The 21,330-nt window shown below is 40.9% G+C and overlaps 2 protein-coding genes across 4 annotated transcripts in view; one reads left to right on the forward strand and one right to left on the reverse strand.

Moving 5' to 3' along the window:
* The window catches only part of cnksr2a (connector enhancer of kinase suppressor of Ras 2a), a gene marked incomplete at its 3' end in the record, with an annotated part of 107,643 nt that overhangs the window by 73,247 nt on the left and 13,066 nt on the right, over window positions 1-21,330 (forward strand). The window contains exons 18-24 of one of the 3 annotated variants that reach the window (XM_079576564.1): window positions 1,016-1,083; window positions 1,316-1,413; window positions 3,165-3,374; window positions 4,506-4,647; window positions 5,025-5,255; window positions 8,139-8,326; window positions 10,763-10,966. In XM_079576564.1, the coding sequence (XP_079432690.1) occupies window positions 1,016-1,083; window positions 1,316-1,413; window positions 3,165-3,374; window positions 4,506-4,647; window positions 5,025-5,255; window positions 8,139-8,326; window positions 10,763-10,966 (1,141 nt within the window). Of the gene's footprint in view, window positions 1-1,015; window positions 1,084-1,315; window positions 1,414-3,164; window positions 3,375-4,505; window positions 4,648-5,024; window positions 5,256-8,138; window positions 8,327-10,762; window positions 10,967-21,330 lie in introns of those variants that run through there. The other 2 variants (XM_079576565.1, XM_079576566.1) reach the window with 2 other exon arrangements.
* Window positions 17,162-19,372, reverse strand: klhl34 (kelch-like family member 34). The gene has a single exon (XM_079576005.1). It carries the CDS (start codon window positions 19,267-19,269, stop codon window positions 17,473-17,475), a length of 1,797 nt encoding a protein of 598 aa, XP_079432131.1. The 5' UTR covers window positions 19,270-19,372; the 3' UTR covers window positions 17,162-17,472.

Genomic DNA, 21,330 nt, shown 5'->3' on the forward strand with positions numbered 1-21,330 from the left:
AACCTCTTAATAGTTTAGTTTTACCCAAATCTAAAAGCTTCTTGAGTGGAGCTGAACAGATAGGCCAGAGTAATGCCTCATTTGAAAGCTAAGACCTACAAAACTCATCTAGAAAGATCTTTTTCCTGGCGTCACTTTTTTGACATTTTTCTTTTCGTAACACCTTTTTGTAATTTTTTTTCACTTTTTCCATCACTTTTTTGTCATTTTCTTGGTCCAATTTTTGTCATTTTTCATAAATTATTTGTCATTTTTTTTCCATCTATTTCTGACAGTATTCATCACATTTTTGTCTTTTTTTCATCACTTTTTTGTCACGTTTTTGTGAAATGTTTTGTCATTTTTCGTCACATTTTTTTTTCATTTTTTGTCAGATTTTGTGTCATTTTTTCCATAATTTTTTGCCATTTTTCATCACTTTTTGTCATTTTTTTCCATCTATTTTCCATCACTTTTTTTCATCACAGTTTTGTCACATTTTTGTCACATTTTTGACACTTTTCTGTTGCTACTTTTGTGGCTTTTATTTTGTTGATTTTTTTTCCATCTATTTTTGTCATCATTAATAACAATTTTCATCACTTTTTCATCACATTTTTGTCATTTTTTTCCATCTATTTTTGTTAATTTTCCTGACATTTTTGTCATTTTTTGGTCACATTTATTGTCATTTTTTCCATCTATTTTTGTCAATTTTCATCAATCTTTTTCAGCACTTTTTTTAAATCACATTTTTTGTCATTTTTTATTACTTTTTTGTAATTTTTGCATCACCTTTTCCTTACATTTTTGCTGCTTTTCTTTTGTGGCTTTTTTGTTGCTATTTTGACACTTTTTTCAAGAAGCTTTTCGATTTGGTTAAAGTCGAACTGGAAAAAAATATGCTCGGTTCAGGTGGGGGTTTAAGAGGTTAATTCATCTTTTAAACCAACGTGAAGTTATGGCTGATGGAAAACTACAGTACGAACCGCTGTTTGGTCTGAAATGTTCATGTTTCTGATGATAATTCTCGCAGGTGGCTGAGCAGACTGAACATGGCGGCTGTTGGTTACGCAGAGCGAGAGCGGATGCGCCAGGATCAAGGTAAGTCCAAACATCCGTCATTTTCAACCCAAGTCACCTTGTAAAACATGTATTACACAGATGTCAACAAGTTCAGCCCTAATTATTGCTTGTTCAAAGTCACAAAGGCTTTTCATAAATACTTATTCAGCTGTTCATCTATACAATTTACTTTACTTTTTGTTCCATAATTTATTTGTTTTTTGGACTATCCTTACTTTGCCTGCTGTTCCTGTGTGTGTGTTTGCCGCAGATTACTGGAGTGAGAGCGATCACGAAGATGAAACCACGTCCAGCCCGAAACAGGACAGCCCCCCTCCTCCGTACGACACCTACCCACGTCCCCCTTCGGTGAGTAATGAGCGCACCTATATAGGCCACATACATGTACATAACATACGGCTGGCATGAGTAAGAGGCTCCTACACCGTTTCTGCTATTGCCAATCAGGCCCCGAGGGACCCACACACAGAAAAGTGTGATAATTGAGCTTATAATTGTGCTTATGAGTAGTTCACTTCACAATAATAGCTTCTCTGTAGCCTTAAGATGCAGAGATAATTGCTGCCTAATTTTGTTTTTAGGTGAATTAAATAATTAAGGCCAAGAGTGTGAGAGATTATAATGATGTTTTTAATATGATGATGTACCTGCGCAAATATGGGATTTTTAGGATATAGTTTTAGTCTCTGCAGTGTTTTGCTAAATTATTCTTAATAATGCTATGCTCTGTATTATCCTCTTGCTACCCGCTGAGTGCATTTTCTCCAGTTTGGCTTTACCCAAAATTTAAAAGCTTGTTGACAGAAGAGCTTACAGCTTATAATTAGGCCGGTATAACGCCTCATTTGAAAGCTAAGCCCTACAAAACTCATCGTAACATTGTTTGTCACTGCTTTTGTGTCACATTTCTGTTGTTTTCGTCTCTTTTCTTTTTGACTCTTTCATGTTGTGGATTTATAGTTTTTTTCATTGTGTTTTTGTTGCTTTTTCATAGGTTTTTTTTCCCCTTGCTCTTTAACACTTTTTTGTCATGTTTTTGCCACTTTTTTGTCGTCCTTTTAATGCTTTTTTGTTTTTTAGCTGCTTATTTTATTGTGAATTTGTTGCTTTTCTGGCGTGCTTTTGTGGCTCATTTGTTGCTTTTTTGTTGTATTATTGTCATTTTTTTTTCACTCTATTGTGTGTTTTTTGTGGCTTTTTCATCACTTTTTTGTTGTGTTTTTGCTGCTTCTTTTATTGTGAATTTGTTGCTTTTCTAGCGCGTTTTTGTTGCTTTTTTCTCAATTTTTTGTCAAATTTTTGTCGCCCTTTTGTGTGTTTTTTGTGGCTTTTCCATCACTTTTTTGTTGTGTGTTTGTTGCATATTTTATTGTGTTATTGTTGCTTTTATGGCACGTCCTTTGTCGCTCTCTTGTGGCTTTTCCACAATCATCCCACAGTCGTCCTGCTTTTGTTGCTCTTTTGTTGCGTTTTCATCCTCATTTTCATCACAATTCTTACTCTTTTTTTTCAAGAGGCTTTCAGATTTGGGCAAAGGCAAACTGGAAAACAATAAGCTTGGTTCGCGTGGGGGTTAAGAAGTTAAGAAAGACAAAGTTGTGATTGCAGTCCTGTTTTGTAAAGCAGAACGAGCACATGCAACATTCACACTGCCTTTAAACTAGGCGTAGTTGCAGTGTTAAAACCCCTTTTGACCCATTTCTCGGTTCTGACTAAAAAACAAAAAAAGTGTTGCACAATTCTCTCGGTCTGGCTTGGTCCCTTGTGAGGTTGAAAAGTAGATTTCTTTTTATTCTTAGAGTTTGTTCTGTTTCTAGAGCTCCTCAAATGTCATCATGTCTGATCAAAGGCTTAAGCCCTCCCCGCTCCTGTGTGCACTCATTGCTCAGTGATCGGCTGTTTCTTAAAATTTGTTTTGCCACGAGCCTGTCTTTCTCGTATGATTTATTGCCATTAATGCGGCTAACACTTGACTTTGTATTACAATAATTAATTGCTCGAGCAGAACACCGCATTTCTGTTTCCTAAAATTGCCTTGTCATGTTGCAGTTTCACCGAGCTCATCCCCCCGTCTGTCTTTCTTTCCGTCTTCCTACCAGATGAGCGCGTACATAGACGGACGGGCGCGCCTGTCGTCCACCGAAACGTCCCGTTCCCGCTCGTCTCAGGAGGACTTTCTCTGCGGGGAGCCCCCGTCCGCCGAGCCGCAGTACCACCCGGGGCCTTTAGGGGGAAGCACCACACACAGCGGCAGGAAGGCGGGGGGCAGCAACAGCAGCGACGCACCGTACAGATGTGACACAGTAGAGGTGGATTTACATGTCTATATTTTTAGTTATTTTGATATACTTAAAGGGACTATGCAGAGTTTAAAAATATTAAAGTTATGTATTTTCCTCCCCCTACATGAATGACCTCAGACCTGTTCACCACAACTGCCTCCAAAATCCTGCACTGTCACTTAAAAAGTTGTTACCTCGGGTCTGATGTGCCGTCCAGCACGAGCTTAATATAGAAAGTGCAGTTACACGTATGACCTGAGGTGGCAGTGTGTATTGCATCTAGCCCCTTTAAGGTGTTATTGCTATAGTTTGACCAGCTAAAATCGTTTATGGTGTGAATGGTGAATACATAACTGCAAGAATGACAGTGGTGAGACCATTAATGTTGGTTAAAGCAGTACTAAGTAACTTGTTTACCTTAATAAATCGTTTTTGTAGTCCCTCTGGGGGTAATTGGGGGTCTTTCATCTCCCTCTGGTGTCTGTGGCCAGAATACCACACTTGCAGCTTTCCCAGCACCGGGTCGGAGGCTCCAATACACACTAATAGAATCACGAAAAAGAAGCTAACAGGCTAACGGGCAACGCTAACTGTGGGCTAGCACAACTTAAACAGTATTTACAGCCAAGTTTGAGGGAAAAAAAAGATCTCCATTGTGTAATTGGATGTACAATATCCCTCTCTCCCTTTGTCTTTTCTGTAGTATTTACTCCCACAGACAATTAATGAGTAAAAACCAAGGTGCACCGTACACCCAAGTATGTGTGGAAGCCTCCGCGCCAAACCATCCCCACTTGCACCAAAACCCACGCATTTTAGGGAGACCCACAGAATGACAGTTTTCCTCCATTGTTTCCTTCAACAGCACACTTTGATTTTAAACAGGCTGGGAAAAAAAGTGTGTTTCGGCGCAAAACTAATCTCAAGTGGAATCTTTGACAAAATACAAGTACATGTTCCTTCAGAATGGATTGGGAGGAAGGAAGGAATGTATTGCAATGTTTTCTGGAGTGTTATATAACTATACACTGTATTGTAAGAAAAAGAGATTCTGTGCCAATTGATACGGTGTAGAAGATCCCCAACTTCATAGAATGGAATTGTTTCTGCTGAACAAGATTTAATGAAAGGTTTTGATTCCTCTGCGCTTGTGTGTAGTACCGTTCGAGTCCGGCAGGGGGCAGCAGTGACACAGGCTCCCCGGGGCGTTCTTCTTCTTCACAAAGACGCTCGTGGCAGGACCTCATTGAGACGCCACTGACTGAATCTGGACTCCACTATCTGCAAACAGGACCATTAGGTAAAAGGAAACAAAGCACATATTTATCATCTTCATCTTTACACTGTGAGGGGGCGAAATGGATTTCACTGTGTAAAAAACAGGTAAATCCCCTTTAATAACTTGAATACGTTTTGTTTCTCTCTCTCAGACCTCTATTAAAGTCACATTAACAACGTAGAATGACAGCTACTGCGGGCACTTTGCAGCGTTGCCCAGTTTTTAACGGCCTTCTGCGTTTCTTAAAATGAGTTTTCCAATTAACTTTTCTTTCTCCTTTGATTTATTACCCTTTTGTTGTTCTTAAAATACCTCTTGAGACTGCATTAATTGAACACTCGGGCTGTGCATCACATGAATGCGTCTCCTAAATTGCCCTGTCACGTCTGTTTCTTCAGAGGATGCGGTTTTCGCGGAGCCGGGTCCTGGCGGCGGGTCCATGTTGATGCTGTCCGGGGGGGTCTACACGCTGCCCGCGCAGAGGAATGTCCCGTTGCCCATGACGATGCACCGGCTCGTTCCCATGGCGACGCAGGGAGGGAAACCCCGCAGCTTCACCCTGCCCCGAGACAGCAACCTGCACTCGCTGCTCGCCCCGCCCCAGAGAGAGGAGCACCACGCCCACAACGGTGAGAGAGGCATTTTTACACCTTAAACACACGACACTAGTTCTGTTTGAATTGTTGATTGTGGTCCTTTGTTACTTCTCTAATACATGCCTCTCTTTCTTTCATTGGGGTGGGTCGATTGTTGCGTGTTTGACACAGAGGGCAGAGTGGCACGGTTATGTACAACAACTACCTTCAACCTGGGGAATTGTTTAGTTGTTTTTTAGCACCATTGCTACTTCCATGTTCATGATTGCTAAGAACATGGTGCTCTCCACAGGTAGCTGTCTCCTTTTTTCCCCACAAATATCTACGATACTAAGAAAAGATAAGATAATCCTTTATTGATCTCACAATGGAGAAATTGACTACAATGGGAAACAAGAATATTTCAGTCTGCAAATAAATATTTTTGGTCCAGGCTTCGTCCTGAAAGTATTCATCGACAAGACTGAGTTTGGCCGAGTTGAGGACGTTCAAGCTTCTGTGTAAAGAGGTGAAACGTCATTCATTCATTCACAACCCCACCAAACTCAGTTCAGTTGACGAGTAATCTTTAGTACCACGAATAAAAAAATGTTTTGTAATTGTGAAAAATTGTGTATAGCACCTTTAGGTAATCATGACCTTCTATAAATAAAAATGGTGTACTATTGGGATCAGGCACTGTGCGGCAAAAGAAGTTTCTGATACGGACACTCCAAAAGCTTAAGGAAACAGGCCACCGTTTTTCCATACTGAGACATGTTCTTGCCTGAGCTTAGACGAGTTGATGCCCTCAGTCATGCAAAAAGACCAAAGATGTTGTTAGCGTTTAGCCTCTCCTCCTCTCCTCCTCTCCTCTATGGGGCCAAACGGGTCTACACGATCCAAGTATAGTTAAACAGGTCAATTTTCTAAGCGGATAAAAGGGGAACTATATTTTAAGGCATAATAATACCTTAGGAGCACTTTGACTTTACAGTGCGGATGTTGAAGTGCTCCTAAGGTATTATTACGGCCCTTTTATCCGCTTAGAAAATCGACATATTAAATTTTCTGTAACTATACATGGCTCATGTAAACGTTCACTTAACCGTTTTTTAAATAGAGGAAATATGGAAGAGTTTGGTCGCTTTTAACTTCACCCCGGTTTGGGTCCATGCGGAGAGGAGGGGAGGGTGAACGCTTACAACATGTTCGGTCTTTTTGCGTGACTGAGCGCACGTGTAAAGACCAGACAGGTACGCATCAACTCGTCTAAGCTCAGGTAAGAACATATCTCAGTATGGAAAAGTGGAGGCCTGTTCCTTTAAAACAGCTGCAACCATGAACGGGTGAAGTGTCTTAATGTGTCAACTCACTCTGAACTGCTGACCTTGGGATCTATGGATGCTCTCACTACTGAGCCACAGTCCACCTCACGAGTAACACAATTACTGTTACTTATTACTGAATACCTGGACCCTCTGGTTTTGATCATGGCTGCATTCAAACATTCATAAAAGGATAAGAGGTTAGAGAGGTTGTTTTACTTCAGTTAAGGGAAGGTGGTTTCAGTACTGGAGCCATTATTGAAAGTATCCATCGGAGCAACACAAAAATCACTGATAATGTATATTTGCATACATGTTGCCTAAGTAAAAGTACCTTGTGTACCTTCCTGCTCTGCTACTTGGATTCCTTGGTGTTCCGTGTGTAGGCGCACTAGACAAACACAGCGATAAGTGCGTAGTAGGACATTATGTTGCATATTGAGTGACGCGAGACACTGGGGAATACAAGGTTCCCTGAGGTGAGGATGCTGACGTCAGTACACGGGCCAGAAATAAAAACATGAAATAAGAAGAAGCTCTCGGGCCGCATTCACTTCAATTCAAATCCTCGTTAGCGAGCGGCTAGGTGACTGCCGCGGCATTCATACGTGTGCTAATGAGCTAATCAGAGCGAGGTGCTGCTAAGAAAAGGCCAGCGAGGAAATAAAGGTTTATGCAAAATAGAAAAACAAGCCGCAATAATGAAGGAGCATTAGGGGCATTAGAGGAAGTAGGTGTAGTAAACTTTTAATTTGATTTGATGCAATACCAGCGAGTCTCACGTGGGTTTGTATTATTAGGCTAAAGCATTCATAAGGAGACATTAAAGCATTTCCTAAGAGGGGAAAAAAGATCTAATGGGTAATTAGTATGTCGTGATCACACAGCGGGGCAAGAAAAGTTGAATACTCTTTTTTCTCAACATGCATTGCAATTTGTTGTACCTGAGCCTTTAATAATGATGTCTCAAAGATTTCTTTTAGGTGCAGCCACATATGAGTGTTTTCCTTTCAATTTAGCTCTTTCCAAAAATCTCATTATACCACTCTGAGACTGTCTGAGGTTTGTTCATAATCCAGTATTGTTTAATATCCATTTCATAGCCAGTAATTTAGTAGCTTAGGATAAGAGTCCTTCCTTTTGGCTGGTGGTCTTGATTAAAACTGCATCGATTCCGTGAAGAATATCTGAAAGTGTTCAAAATGTAGGGATTCTCCGCTGCCTGTGGAAAGTATATATCTTAATCTGTTACTCACAAATGCAGAGTGAATATAGTCTAAAGTAATGAGACCAAGACAAATAAGCTTTCTTGAAGTCATTTGCATAATTGTTCATTTGGAGCTTCTCTGTCCCCCAGTGGCTGCTGTGGGAAACAGACACTGAAAGTTGTTGACCTCCTTTTCTGCTAAACACAAGTCATTTAGGACACAAAATCTCATGGGATTCCCCAAAAGCCCCCGATTGTTTTGCCCTGATGCTTCACGAGCTGAGAAAGTGAGGAAAAGCTGTATTATTGTTGCTACTATATCAAAACACCCATTTCAAGTCTTGCTCAGTAATCCATTTTGAACAGTCTTAGAGGGAACATTGTTGTTGTCTTGTGCTGCAGGCGGCAGTGAGGGCGCGTCCCTGGGCGACCTGTTCCGGGCGTGCGAACAGGGCGGGGTGTGTCCTCTGGGTCGGGGGGCGGAGGGCAGAGGGCAGTCGGAGTTCAGGCAGTCGTTTCTGAGACGAGCGGCCGATCCACAGCTCAATGAGCGCCTGCACCGCCTCCGAATACTCACCTCCACGCTCAAGGCAAGTCACGGGCGCTAAGTCACTGAACAAGAGAAAATGACAGCAGTGCGAGACTGTGTGTGTTTGTGTGTGCACGACTGACAGGACGATCAAGCACTGACATAACAGTTATTTATTTTGGATGTTCTTCTCATAATGTGATACCAGCTGCTTGTGCTCATTACAGAGGTCAAAGCATTTCAAATCTGCTTCATTGGTATTGATTTGAATTGTCTATTTTGTTATTAGATCTGCTTTACTTACTGTATACTGTTTTAAATTACAAAATACATAATACATATTAGTTATTTTTGAAAATTATATCTTGCCACCCTCCGAGGAGCCCCAACTATTGTATCTGTGTGTGAAACTGTACGCAACATAGTCTTACGAAGGCGTAATAACACCAATAAATACTGTTTTCAAAATACATATACCTAAAATATATCAAATATAATTACGTTTCTAAATTATTCATAATCTCTGGATATTGGGGTCAATTTCTGTATAAAGTGGTCAACCTGAAAGTTGTTTTGCATTGGTTTGTGCGATACATTGACGAATTTAAAAGGCATATATCTTCAGATTCGTCAAACTTAAAGGGATATTTCAGGATTTTTGACATAGCGCCTCATTTCCTAGTTATCCAGAGTGTTGTTGTTTTCTGGAGATCTATATATATATTTTTTTAATTCATGCAGTCTTTATATTTAAAGAGTTTAGTGGTGCTAGGCTAGTGCTAGCGCTAGCACATGTCTATGGTAACTAGTAGCCTGCATTAAAAACCTCTTCAAAATCATGGAGTCGTCCTCCAAACGTTGCCATATCAGATTTGTAGAAAGCTCCTTTGTGAATTCCACGTGTAGTAATGTCGGCTGCAGGTAAACAAACTACTGTAGATCCGGTAACCGAGCAGATCACTCCGCCGCTGCGTTGCTTACAACCAGGAAGCTGATGCTGCTCAATTATGAGTTCTTTTAAATGCAAAATGGTTATATTTAAAGCATTATTCTATCGACACAGACATTTTATGGGTAGTCTGGTGTTATAAGTGATTTGCCTCAGGCGTACTGTGCTTGGGTCAGACTGTTTTTAATGCAGGCTACTAGTTACCATAGACATGCACTAGCCTAGCACTAGCCTAGCGCCACTAAACTCTTCAAATATAAGGACTGCATGAATTTAAATATACATATATACATCTCCAGAAATCAACAACACTCTGGATAACAAAGAAATGAGGACCTATGTCAGAATTCCCGAACTATCCCTTTAATCGTCCACATTGTTCACTGCTCAGCTGCTCGCTCATGTTCAGGACTAACCAACATCCTTTTCTCGTTAATTTTGGTCATTTATCTTCATGCGGTTTTCGCCCTGGTGCAGTGCTGTCCTATTGTCCCCATATTTCTATGTTGCTTCGTGCTTGTCCGTTTCCAGACAGTTTGTTGTAAATGGAAGAGTTGTTACTTGTAGCCGTTTTTGTGGCTTTGTTTATTGAAGCCAGTAAATTTTATATGTGGTCCTTGTCTTACAAAGGAATACACTAAGTTTTGGGCTGAATCCATCTGTAACGTTGTAAGCAAAAATGGCATAAACGCTTACCTGCATTCAGCATTAGATTTACAATATTCCAAAATATATAAAAAAAAATATTAATATTTCTGTCTGATGATTGGCAGAGCATCATTTTTAAACTGTGAACATGTTGCATAATATTTCAAAGTCTAAAATGTCAGCTCCCAAGTATCAGCAAATTAAAGCTGCTGAACTTTCCAGATACTGTTGCACTGATGGATGATGATTTTGCAGTCGTTTCTCACGGCGCCATTATTGGTTTCTTCCTCATTTGCTGCAGAGCTGCTGCATTTTGGCGAGGGAAAGCTGAATATGAATGTATTATCCAGAAATAGAGGCTCGAGTGTGACAGGGAAATGCATTGCACCAATGTTCCCCAGGTAGATTGGAGCAATTTGTATAAAATCACTTTTTAATGCACCAATTTTGAAAGGCAATAGAAGTAACAGACTATCGCCAAGCAGAGTGTGGAAGTAAGTAGATACTTTATTAAGGTATACAGCAAAAAGTAATCCGAATGTTATACAGCCAGGTGATGTCAGCATAGTTATACTAGTACTTGCAACTTGTAATTTATGCATGAGTACAATGTCACTTTGTTAATATAACTTAGATTATATCAATTTAGCGTTGTAATTATTGGATATTAGTTGCATGAATGTATTGACTACAGTTCTAGATAGAAAGTACTTTACTGTTTTCACACAGCCCTGAATGATTTTGAACTCAGGTCGTCAGCGGCAGTAAACCCGGTCTCCCAAACTTAGTGCATTCTTTTACCCGTGTGTCTCGTTTTTTTGTCCGTTTGTGTAACGAAGCTTAAACATGTCCCAGCCAGTGCTCCGGCTGACCCTGTCCGTCTCTTGCATTCCCCTTCAGGACAGGGAGGGGGAGCTAACGCTCATCGACCGGCTGCTGTCCCGCCCGCAGCTGTCTTCCACCGAGTTCAAGGATTGGAAACAGGCCTATGAAGAGCTGTTCACTCAGGACGGTCCCGAACAGAGCGACCCATCGGACCCCGGACCCCCGCCCCTTACCCCCTCCCTCGCTCACACGCACTCGTTCATTGAGACCCACGTGTGAGCTACAGACTTACACCACATCCGCTGGAGGGTTTTTTTTTTTCCCAATCAAGATGAGGTTCTGCGTTGGACCATTTCATATGCTGAAACGGGACACTTTGCTTTGAATGAGATGACAGCTTTTGCGAGGAGACGAGCTTCTTCTTCTTCTTCTTCTGGGGAGATCTGTGCCCCTTGTGTCAAACCGGTCTGCGATTTGATTGGTTGAGCCGCTGTTTCCGTGGGTGACCATAGAGAGACTTATTGACAGATTTAATACTCGCCGCTCGTGTGCTTCAAATGCCTAACGCTGCAGTTACAGTTTGTGCGACACATTTGTGAGACTATGTGCAATATATTTGGACAGTAGATCGTTTTGGCATTTACCCAGCTCAACAAATTATGACTTTTTGCTTTTTAGGAACATTTCCAGATATGTGGAATAATAATGTGTTTTTTTTCTAGATAAATTAGAGGCTCGTACTGTAGGATTTGAATTTGGAAAACTGCCTTTAGAAACCTATTGTAAAAGTGTCCTTGCATATGAGCATACATTATTGTTGTTACTACATGTTACTACAGGCAAACAGTACTTATTAATAGGTCACAAGGTACATATTTTACACATACATAATCTAGTTTATGCTGTTGACACAAAGTCCAATGTTATTCACACGACCTTAGGCTCAAAAAGGTCTTGAAATAATTGTAATTTCTGCACATACTACAAGGATAGTCCCAGGCAAGGCGGGTGACCCCTGTTTTACATCTTCTAATGATTGGGGAAAACATACGCAAGGCACAGGTAAAATATGCTACACATACACAGACCGCCCCAATCCCCTCTGGACTGGGAATCAAACCTGTGACCTTCTTGCTGTAATCTAATTGCACTAACCCCTTTGTGAAACAGTCCTTGAAATTGGTTTCTCAGACTCTCTTTTCCCCCCCAACTTGAAATGAATGTTCGCATGAAACATCTTAAAAAATCGTGAAAAATTGTACCCAAAACGTAGAAACCGTTTTATTCCACATTACAAAAAAAGAAAAAACTGTAGAAACGTCCTTTGTTTTTTTTTGATGCAGCTTGTTTTTCACAGTGGTCTATTCCTGAGCTGCCACTCATCTGTATTTATACTGGCGTGACTCATCGGCGTCTGATTGCTCTGAGTGACACGTACGGACTGTGTTCTTCTCCCGAGCCTTATACTCAGTGTCTGCCATGATATTTACTGTACCGTGATAGTAATTAACCGCAGAGTATTACAGAGGACAGCACAGGTGATTTATAGATGAAGTAGTCATGAATTTTATCTAGTTTTAGAGACATCTGTTTGTGCTGATTTGTAGATAACAAACTATATAAGATTGGGCTTGACCTGAGGCATGCAAACAGGGAGAAGATCACCCTAAAAACTTCAATAACTTCTACATTGTATACGTTTCTACCATGTATTTTTTTGGGCCTGCCCTGTGATTAACTGAATGTATCCCACCTAAGGCCCATAATTATAATTTCCAGATGTGACTTTTAAGATGAGTGAATGTTCTCAACATTTTTAGAGATTATTTCCTGCTAGAAGGACCAGTCTACTCAAAACCAACGCTATTGACCTTTTGCAAAACCCCGCCCCAAAGCGGTCATAGTCCAATCATAATTCATGGCAACCCTGGATATCCTTCCATAGAAGCTAATGGAGGGGTTTTTCCCCTTTCAAAGCAGAAAGACGAGCTGGAAACTACAGCCTGCTAACTTTTGAGCCAAGATAAGACTTGTTTACCATCTATGTTGTCATTTGCTGGACATCGCCACCAAAAAACTGTTTGTGCCACTGGAATATCTGGCACGTTTACTTTACTTTTTAAGTGCTTTAAAGGAATAGGCCACTGTTGCATACTGAGATATGTTTTTGCCTGAGCTTAGATGAGTTGAAGCGTACCTGTCTGGCCTTTACGCGTGCACTCAGTCACACAAAAACACTGAAGATGTTGTTAGCATTTAGCCTCTCCTCCTCTCCTCTATGGGGCCAAACGGGGGTGAAGTTAGAAGCCTAGAGTGCCTTCTCTGCACAGTCCAGTCAGGACCAAGCTGCAGGCACTGAGCGCACAGGCCAGGGGCGAATCAGGGGAGGGGGCTCAGTGGGCAGGGCCCCACACACAAACATACTCCAGCAAGTCTAATTCTGTCCCAGTCAGAACAGAACAAAATGTCAGTTTATTTAATATATATATTTATTTCAATCTTGGTTAGGAGTAAAACCATTACATCTAATACAATTATTAAAATAAATAAATAAAGGCCAGGCATAAAGTTATAGTTTATTGTGATTAAATATAACGCCTATTCCTTTAAGGCCGCATTATGAGGCCGTGTTCTCGGGCGTCTGTCAGCAGCTGCTTGCACATTTCAAGTTAAATCTGCGACTTATGCCAACCCCAGACTGGCCGTAAAATTATACTTGGGTGTCGGGCACAGAGGGCTTAAGTCGTAACTTTCCGATTCAAGTCCGAAGTGCCTCTGCTTAGGTTTTGCAAGCTGGCCAATCTAACAATAACGCTCATATTTTATCAATACTAGACAAACAAAAGCAGAGAACTTACCCAGGAGTAAGTTGTGTGCGGACTATCAAGAGAATGACTAACACTGCAGTGCTGCTGGTTGCATTTCACATAGCTCCAGGGATGTTTTTCAATTTCCTACCACACTGGTGCTTTAGTCTCAGTATTTGTAGTGTCCCCTTCGTTGCATATTTTGAATATTTTCCTCCACTGCACAACCTATTTTGACTGGATCTGGAGGATATCGTGCTCCTGTTGCACCAAAAAGAGCCACTAACACGCACTTCTCCCCAGTAATGACATAATGCTAAACTCTGCTTCTTCACGGAGCTAGCTAACATTTCTTAAGGGGGCGGGGCTTTGGAAAAAGGTCAATTGTTTGGACATAGGAAGTGGGTAGTGAGCTTTTGCCACTTCATATTACCGATGATGAATATTTTTTGTAGTTCTGATCAGTGATTGAATCTTTGTTTTGATATTACATACCAAAATATGATCAAGCTGAAAATTCTTGAAGTGAAATTAACATTTTTATTTGGGCCGCAGCTTGTCATGGGAGATTGAAGGTTTTCATTTGATAAATATTGCAAGAAACGTTATTGCGTAAAGGCTCGCTATCCACAGTTAAATGTTTTGCTTCCCAGTTTCAGTTCCATCTTTTAAATTGATAGTAAACTAACACTCAAATGTACAATTTTTCTTTCATAAATTCAACTCAGTAGTCTACGTATGAACGCCATTGTGGGTGGTTTTCTCCTCTGAGTTAACACATGCACGATAGACATATACAGAGTACTTATTTGCATAGAAATTGAGGTGTTATAATTATATAGAGGTAATATAGATTTTTAATATTTGTATACGCTGCTGCCAAACGACTTTATACCGAAACTGCACAAACCTACTGTATATGAAAGCAATCAACAGTGAAGCAAGCACACACTCACAAGCTCTAGTCCCATGGCTCCATACGCTACTGCTGTGGTCGTAGTAGCATGTCCATGTTGTAGATACATAAATATCTTGTGTTTTCTCTATATTGGCTCTTTTTAGACTGTCTTGGATCTGTTGCAATCTCAATACGACTATCAGGTATTTTGGACAGACAATTGTTGATTGTTGACTATCTATAAATTATGGTAAAAAGAAGTATTTATGTAAGTGAGAAGTCAAATATGAGGGAGGAGGATCAATAAAGTTTGATCAGTAATGAAGGTGTTGTTGTCTTTTTTGGGCTATTTGTCTAATAAAAAAAACACTTGATATGCATTCTTTTTGTCTTACCCAGGGATACCTACAACTTGTTTAGGCAGGATAGATACAGAGCAGCAACACTGCATACCGGGGGCGTGGCCTAGCGAGGTGGGAAGGAAGTGTGTTATGGAAATCATAATTTTTCACTCGTTTCAGACATTTTCTGGCAGACTATAAGCATATTTTATACACGCCAATAAAGTGAAGTCTGAATCGGATCCTTGCTACTGTTTTAATGTTCAAATTGACAGAAGATTGTCCAATATAAGAGAAAAAAGAAACGGCACTTGAAGTTAGACGTTATCCTGTTGCATGCTATCGATAGCTTTTACTGTTGTATGTACAAATTTGGGTTGTAAAACCACCTTGCTCCTCTCCATGTCTTTGTATCTTTATTTGGTAGGAAATACACCCATTCGGCATGTTTTGGTGGAGTATCAAAAAATGAAAAGAGTAGATTGTTTGTCGTGTAACAACCCTCTGGTTGTCAGGGAAACGCTACACCACTGCCGAAACCAAATTGTGCACAGTAGCCTCGTAATTTATTTATTTATTTTGTTTTGACCTGGGTAATGGTAAGGTTATATATATATATCTTGCAATGGAGAAATGATTCCAATAACTTAAGTGAAGTCTCCAAAATAGAGGAAAAAAGAAATCTAAAATCTATGAAAATAGGGTACTATGTGGTAGCGCTTTTGAGGTAATACTCAGAGACTCTGTATGACTACATTTGACAATATCTTAAGTCATTGGGGTATTTTCATCACATAATGTTTTATTATTACGTTAGATTACAACAAAGACAAAGTATTTGATGTCAAAGCCTGAATAGGACCTTAACATTTATATCCAGCTAATACCTTTTTATTATTATTTCTCTCACTACTGCAAGAACTTAATCTGTATTTCGTACTTTTACATATCCTTCTCTCTCCTCGCTGTGGTGGGCCTAATGATCAGTTGGTAGCAGCTGTTGTGGTCTCTCTGTCAGCACAATAACAAGGGGGTGTTGGAGATAGATCACCTCTGTCCAAACACTTGTAATGAGGGCAGTCTCCTCACACGGCTGGTGTATACTTTTACACTGCGTTTGATGTGGGGCAACATGCCTGTAAGGTATGACTGGACGTGTAACCCGATGACCAATCAACACTGACTGACCCCCAATGATTTTAATGAAGAGAAGAGCAGAGACGTTCAAATTCATGCACAACATAGAGCAAGTTATTGACCACAAATTCTAGAGGCAATTTCAGGTCTAAGGATTTTACATGCAACACATTCGAAGATTGTGCAGAGTATATGAGTCAGCAACACAGACCATGAAAGCAACAATATATATTACTCTTTAATTCTTACAAATTGACAACAAAAAGCACACTCTCAGTTAAAGTGGGGCAAGAAAGAAACATATTGGATAGACCTAATAGTGAAAAAAAAAACATTGCTTTGCCTAATAGTATTTTTGCAAATGCACATGAAAACAAACATACTTAATGTATATGCATCCAAAAGAAAGACAGTCCTAACCTGTTAATGAACTCCACTGTATTTTCCAATTGCTGGCATTAAAAATAACAATGAAATCTATTGAGTAGATAATGAAAAGGTCAGCCTCGTACGTAGAGTATCATTAAGGGGAAATGACATTTAGATGGAATGTTTGATTTAGCTTCACACTGGGACGATTCAATACATTAGTCAATAGTTTAGTCAATAATTCAAACAACACACAACAGTTATATGTCTTTGTACAATCTGTATATCTTAAATAATAGATGTGTATGTGTAAATGTGTAAAGTTTTACAAAACATTTTTGAAGCACACCTACTAGTGTGATACTACCTGTTCCTGTCTTATATTATGTCCACATAAGGAGAAGCACAAATCTTAAACTCTGGTAATAAACAGGAATGTGGTTTACAATTTTCTACATACAATATTTAGCCTCTCTCGCTGTCCTCTTCCTCTATTTCTCCTCTCCAAGTCTCCTCTGCTAGAACTCATCTGTTCAGGAATTACCTTTTGTGCACTAAATCAAATCATGTCCGCTCCACTCAGTTTCAGCAATCACTTTTATCCTCCGTACGCCGCGGTTTCATTTCTCCTTCAGTGCCGGATCACTCTCAGATAAAAGATATATTGAGGTGAAAATGCCAATATATCCTGTCCCTTGTTCGTGTTCAACCATATCCATCCCACCGAAATGGGTTTCATACATTAAGAGAGAAATAGATTTTTCTACAGATATGGCTTGGTTTGCTTTGAATATTAGAGTCAGTGAAAGTGGAGATTTCTTTAACAAAAAGAAAATAGAAAAGAAAAACTAGGGACTAAAAAGTAACCCTTTTTCAGACTAAGCTTATCACACACATTTACAAAAACAGATGGTGTCTAGTGTCTTGCTAATTGAGAAAAATATGACCTTTGAGTATCTACTTTGTGCAAAAACAAGCTTTATTTGAGTTTAGTCTGCATTTTTAAATGACCTCAAATCTCGACTACTCTAACACTCCAGGTCAAATCACAAGGTCTTTAACACAGACGTCTAGGAAGTGTTTTCTATCCAAGTGCAAACAAGTCTCATGTTGTGATATTGTTTCTAAACTTGCCCCGCTAAACCCCCTGCGCCTACTCCAGCCTGGGATACATTTGCACCGGTCCATTTAATCTGTCCCCTTGTCTAATACGGGCCACAGCATGTCTCTGCTTCAGTCTGGTATGGCCAACAGTGCGCATTCAGTCCCTGTTATGCCTTTTGGGAGCTGGCACACCTCTCGCCAGTGGTCTTTCTTAGTATCATATTCCAATACTGTTTTCACTATCACCTCTTGCCCGTCGGTCCACCTTCTGCCTCCGAAAACAAGCAAATTCCCAGAGGGCATTGCAACCATTCCATAGTTAAACGACCCATTGAGAAAAGGCCTAAGTCTTGTCCAGGTGTTTGCATTTGGATCGTATCTTTCGATGTCGCAAAAAGGCTCGTACATCCCCAGCAAAGCATAGATGTATCCGTTCGCATTGGCCATACGGTGTCCAAACCTCGCAATGGACATGGATGCTTTCTTTTCCCATTGTTTGCTTGCAACGTCCAGGCATAGGACATCTTTGCTTGTTTCCCTGTGGTGGTCTGGGCTGTAGCTAGAGTTGCTACCCAAGATCCTGGCCTGGTTGCCATGGACTCCACCTGATAGATAGATGTCATTGTCCAGCGTACATGTAGCATGACCGAAAACGGGGTTGGGCAGCGGTGCGCCCCTTCTCCAGGATCTTATGGTCATGTCAAAATACTCCACCGATCCTAAAGATATGCTTGCGTGTTGTTGAGTTTGTCTCCCGCCAATAGCATAAATAATGTCCTCGACAACGCAGCATGTGAATTGCGATCGCCTTTCCAACATGGGCTCCGTCTGTTCCCATTGGGCGAAGCGTGGATCGTAAAGCCACACTTTGTTACTCGTCAACATTGCAACGGAACTTTTTCCATCTTGGAGCCAATCTGTTACTTCTTCTCCGCCAATTACAAAGAGAAACCCGCCAATCGAGCAGATGCTGTGATGTTTCAATCGCATTGGTAGCTCTGATTGTAGCGATGAAAGCTTCCTGGTTCTTGGATGGAAAGTCATCATCTGCTGCTCTGGCCAATCCGGATTTGACCCGCCTCCGACAAGAATCACTCGATTGGGCGATGACCTCACTGCCGTTTGCTTGCTTTGCCTGAGTGGCCTCCCAATGCCCAATCCGTGATACTCCGAGGCTCGAGTTAGCTGGCTCCTTATGAGAGGGGTGTTCATCGCTTTGTGGCCATAATTTGCAAGATCGGACATCGCAACTAGTCCAAATCGTAATCGGCTTAACAGAAGATTTGATTTCAAAAGTGGGATGGGCCCGTTTGCATCTAGCCAGTCCAAAGCTAGTCTTATAAGATCACCCTCTTTTGTGCTGGGAATCTCTTCAGCGTCCAAAACAGCCATCATTGTTTCAACATTCAACTCAAGAAGATTGTCTCTGCTTTCTTGTAGCAAAAGGTTCATCTCCATAGCAATAGTGTGATTGGCGGCTTCCAGTGCATCCGAAAGGGCATGGCGTTCAGCTAAGTTAGCGTATGCACAGCAGTTTTTTTCATTCAAGCTTTCAATCATGAAGCGCTCGCAAATAGCAACGGCTGTGTCCACTTGCAAGTACCTGGCTGCCTCCAAAACAAGAGGAAGAGTCTGTTGTGAAATGCTAAGCCAGCCAGAATACAAAAAATCCAAAATGGCGTCCAGTCCTTCTGGCATTAGCGCAGGGAGGCTAACGGAGGCCGCTTCTCTTTCCGTTGTGGTTTCTCCAAATAACGCCCAAAAATACTCACTGGAGCTGGCCAAAAGGGCGCGATGACAAGGAAAGTCTATCCCGCCAGCACTTAGGACAACATCGCACATCTTGCGCTCTGTGCGCAAACGCTGGAAGCTGGCAAGTAGCCTGGTTCGGTGAGCTGAGCTGTATAAGACTGAGTAGCTATCCATTAAAAAAAACTCAAGATGGAGCAAGGAAGGAGAGAGATTAGGGGATAGAAGTCACAATTGTTTTGAAAAAGCAAGTATCTACAATTGCAGCAGCACATTTGGATGCTAGATTTCATAAAGTTAGTTTATAATGCATATGTTGGTCTGAGGTTATTGGTTATTGATCAATGGTATTAGTAAGCACAAAAGCAAATGCTGCTAATTGTGAATTGAGTAGTAGTAGGAATGAGTAGAAGCAGTTGCAGTAGTTGCAAGTGGAATGGGCTTGGAAGCAAGAAATAAGCAAGGAAAAAAAGAGATGGTGTCCTAATTCCAGCTCCTTCCATCTGTGTTTTGGTCCTGCTTTGTGCCCAGCCAGACATGTGACTCCATGATTCGCTGGACAGCCCTCTGCTCTCTCCTATCTTTGTATCCGCCCCATAATCTGCGCCCACCCACATGGCTTAACCACTGCATCCCAAAGTCGGCACATGCTAAAACTTTGTCTGCGATGTGTTCCGTACTCGTGTTTTGCCCTTTAGTCTGCGTCCAGGAGGGAGTATCACCCAAATACATGGCTCTAATACAGACTCATGCATATCCACCAGAGAGAACATCCAGGTTTTACTGTCAATCCCTGTGGATGGACTCATATGGGTAAATATAATACTGCTGCGATTCGGAATTGGGACTTCTAACACTCAGTTCTGAACGTCAAGGGGTTCTGTAGAGCAGTGGTTCTCAACCTGGGGTGGGGAGTGCGAGAAAATGTTGGCGGACATCAGATCATATCCACATACTGTCTGTGTAGTTTAATAGAAAATGTGCAACTAAAAAAGGTTGAGAACCATTGCTGCACTGAGTAAGAATAGGGCACAATCTCTTAACATTTGAGCAGAAATGTCCAAAAATGAGAATCCATACATTATAACAAAAATCCCAGCATCAACAACAGTAATTTTGCCTGACCGACCCTGAACCTTTATTCTTGGCATTTTCTCAATGAGCTTCATAAGGTCGTCCCTGAAATGGATTAACAGTCTGTGAAGTGAAAACCATTCTGGTGACTACACCTGGTGGAGCTCACTGAGAAAATGCCAAAAGCTGCTTGAAGCTTTGCACATTGCGTCTTTGAGTGTCCAGAAAAGCGCTATATAAAACTGATGCATCATTATTATTATTATTATTATTATTTTGAAGAATCTATTAACAAAACATAAAATCAATTTTACCAAACTTTTGACCTGTATTGTAAATTACTTTTAAACATAACTAAGTGCATAGAACTTTGTATTGTCCTCTGAAATCCAGCAATAGAACAACAACCTAGTGCAGAATCTAAACTTTGGATTCTGGAATGGGACCAGGTTTCTAGAATAAGAGCCGGATTCCAGAAGTAGAACACATGCTTGCCACAGTGCCTATCAGCGCCCTCATTGTCATAGTCAAAGTGACAGGAATAGAACAGACGCAGCGACATAGTGAGAGGAGGAAGTCAGGTCACATCAGACTGGACAGACAGAGGTACAGGTCAAATCGGAAGAAAGTGAGAATATGAAAGAGATGAATGATTTTACTTAAAATAAATGTGCACCATGGTATGTAGCTTATCGTGCACAGTTGCTATTCATAGGACACTGGTTCAGATCTGGAATGAATAACCTTCACGGATATTTGGACGACTATTGCAGTAGCATTAATTCATTATTATTAGGTCTCTATGCAGCCTACTGTGCATGTTTTGGGTTGAGACATTTCTGGTTAAAAAAAAAGTAATAAATAAATGACTACATACAAATAAGGGGAAGAAAAAAGTCGTAGTTTAACTGTTGCACTATCTTCTGCATAGTTGGGTAATTATGTCATTGAGCTGACAGTACTTTCACTATAAGTACTTCTGTCACCCTTGTCTCTCTCAAACCGCTGTGAAGTTTTTGTCAAGCCGTCAAACATTTTACAAGTGTCGGGGCATTAGCATCAGCTGTGCCCTTTGGAGACGGTTTAACCTTCGCCGTGCCCCGCTCGGTGCTGAAATCGCTCACGCCGCAGTCATGTTTTTATTCTTGGGCAGAAGTGGGCGGG

Source organism: Gobius niger (assembly GCF_951799975.1).
Source record: "Gobius niger genome assembly, chromosome: 18".
Taxonomy (NCBI): domain Eukaryota; kingdom Metazoa; phylum Chordata; class Actinopteri; order Gobiiformes; family Gobiidae; genus Gobius; species Gobius niger.

Excerpts from the sequence above, each read along its gene's own strand:
- klhl34 (XM_079576005.1), bottom strand. The coding sequence starts at position 19,269 with ATGGATAGCTACTCAGTCTTATACAGCTCAGCTCACCGAACCAGGCTA.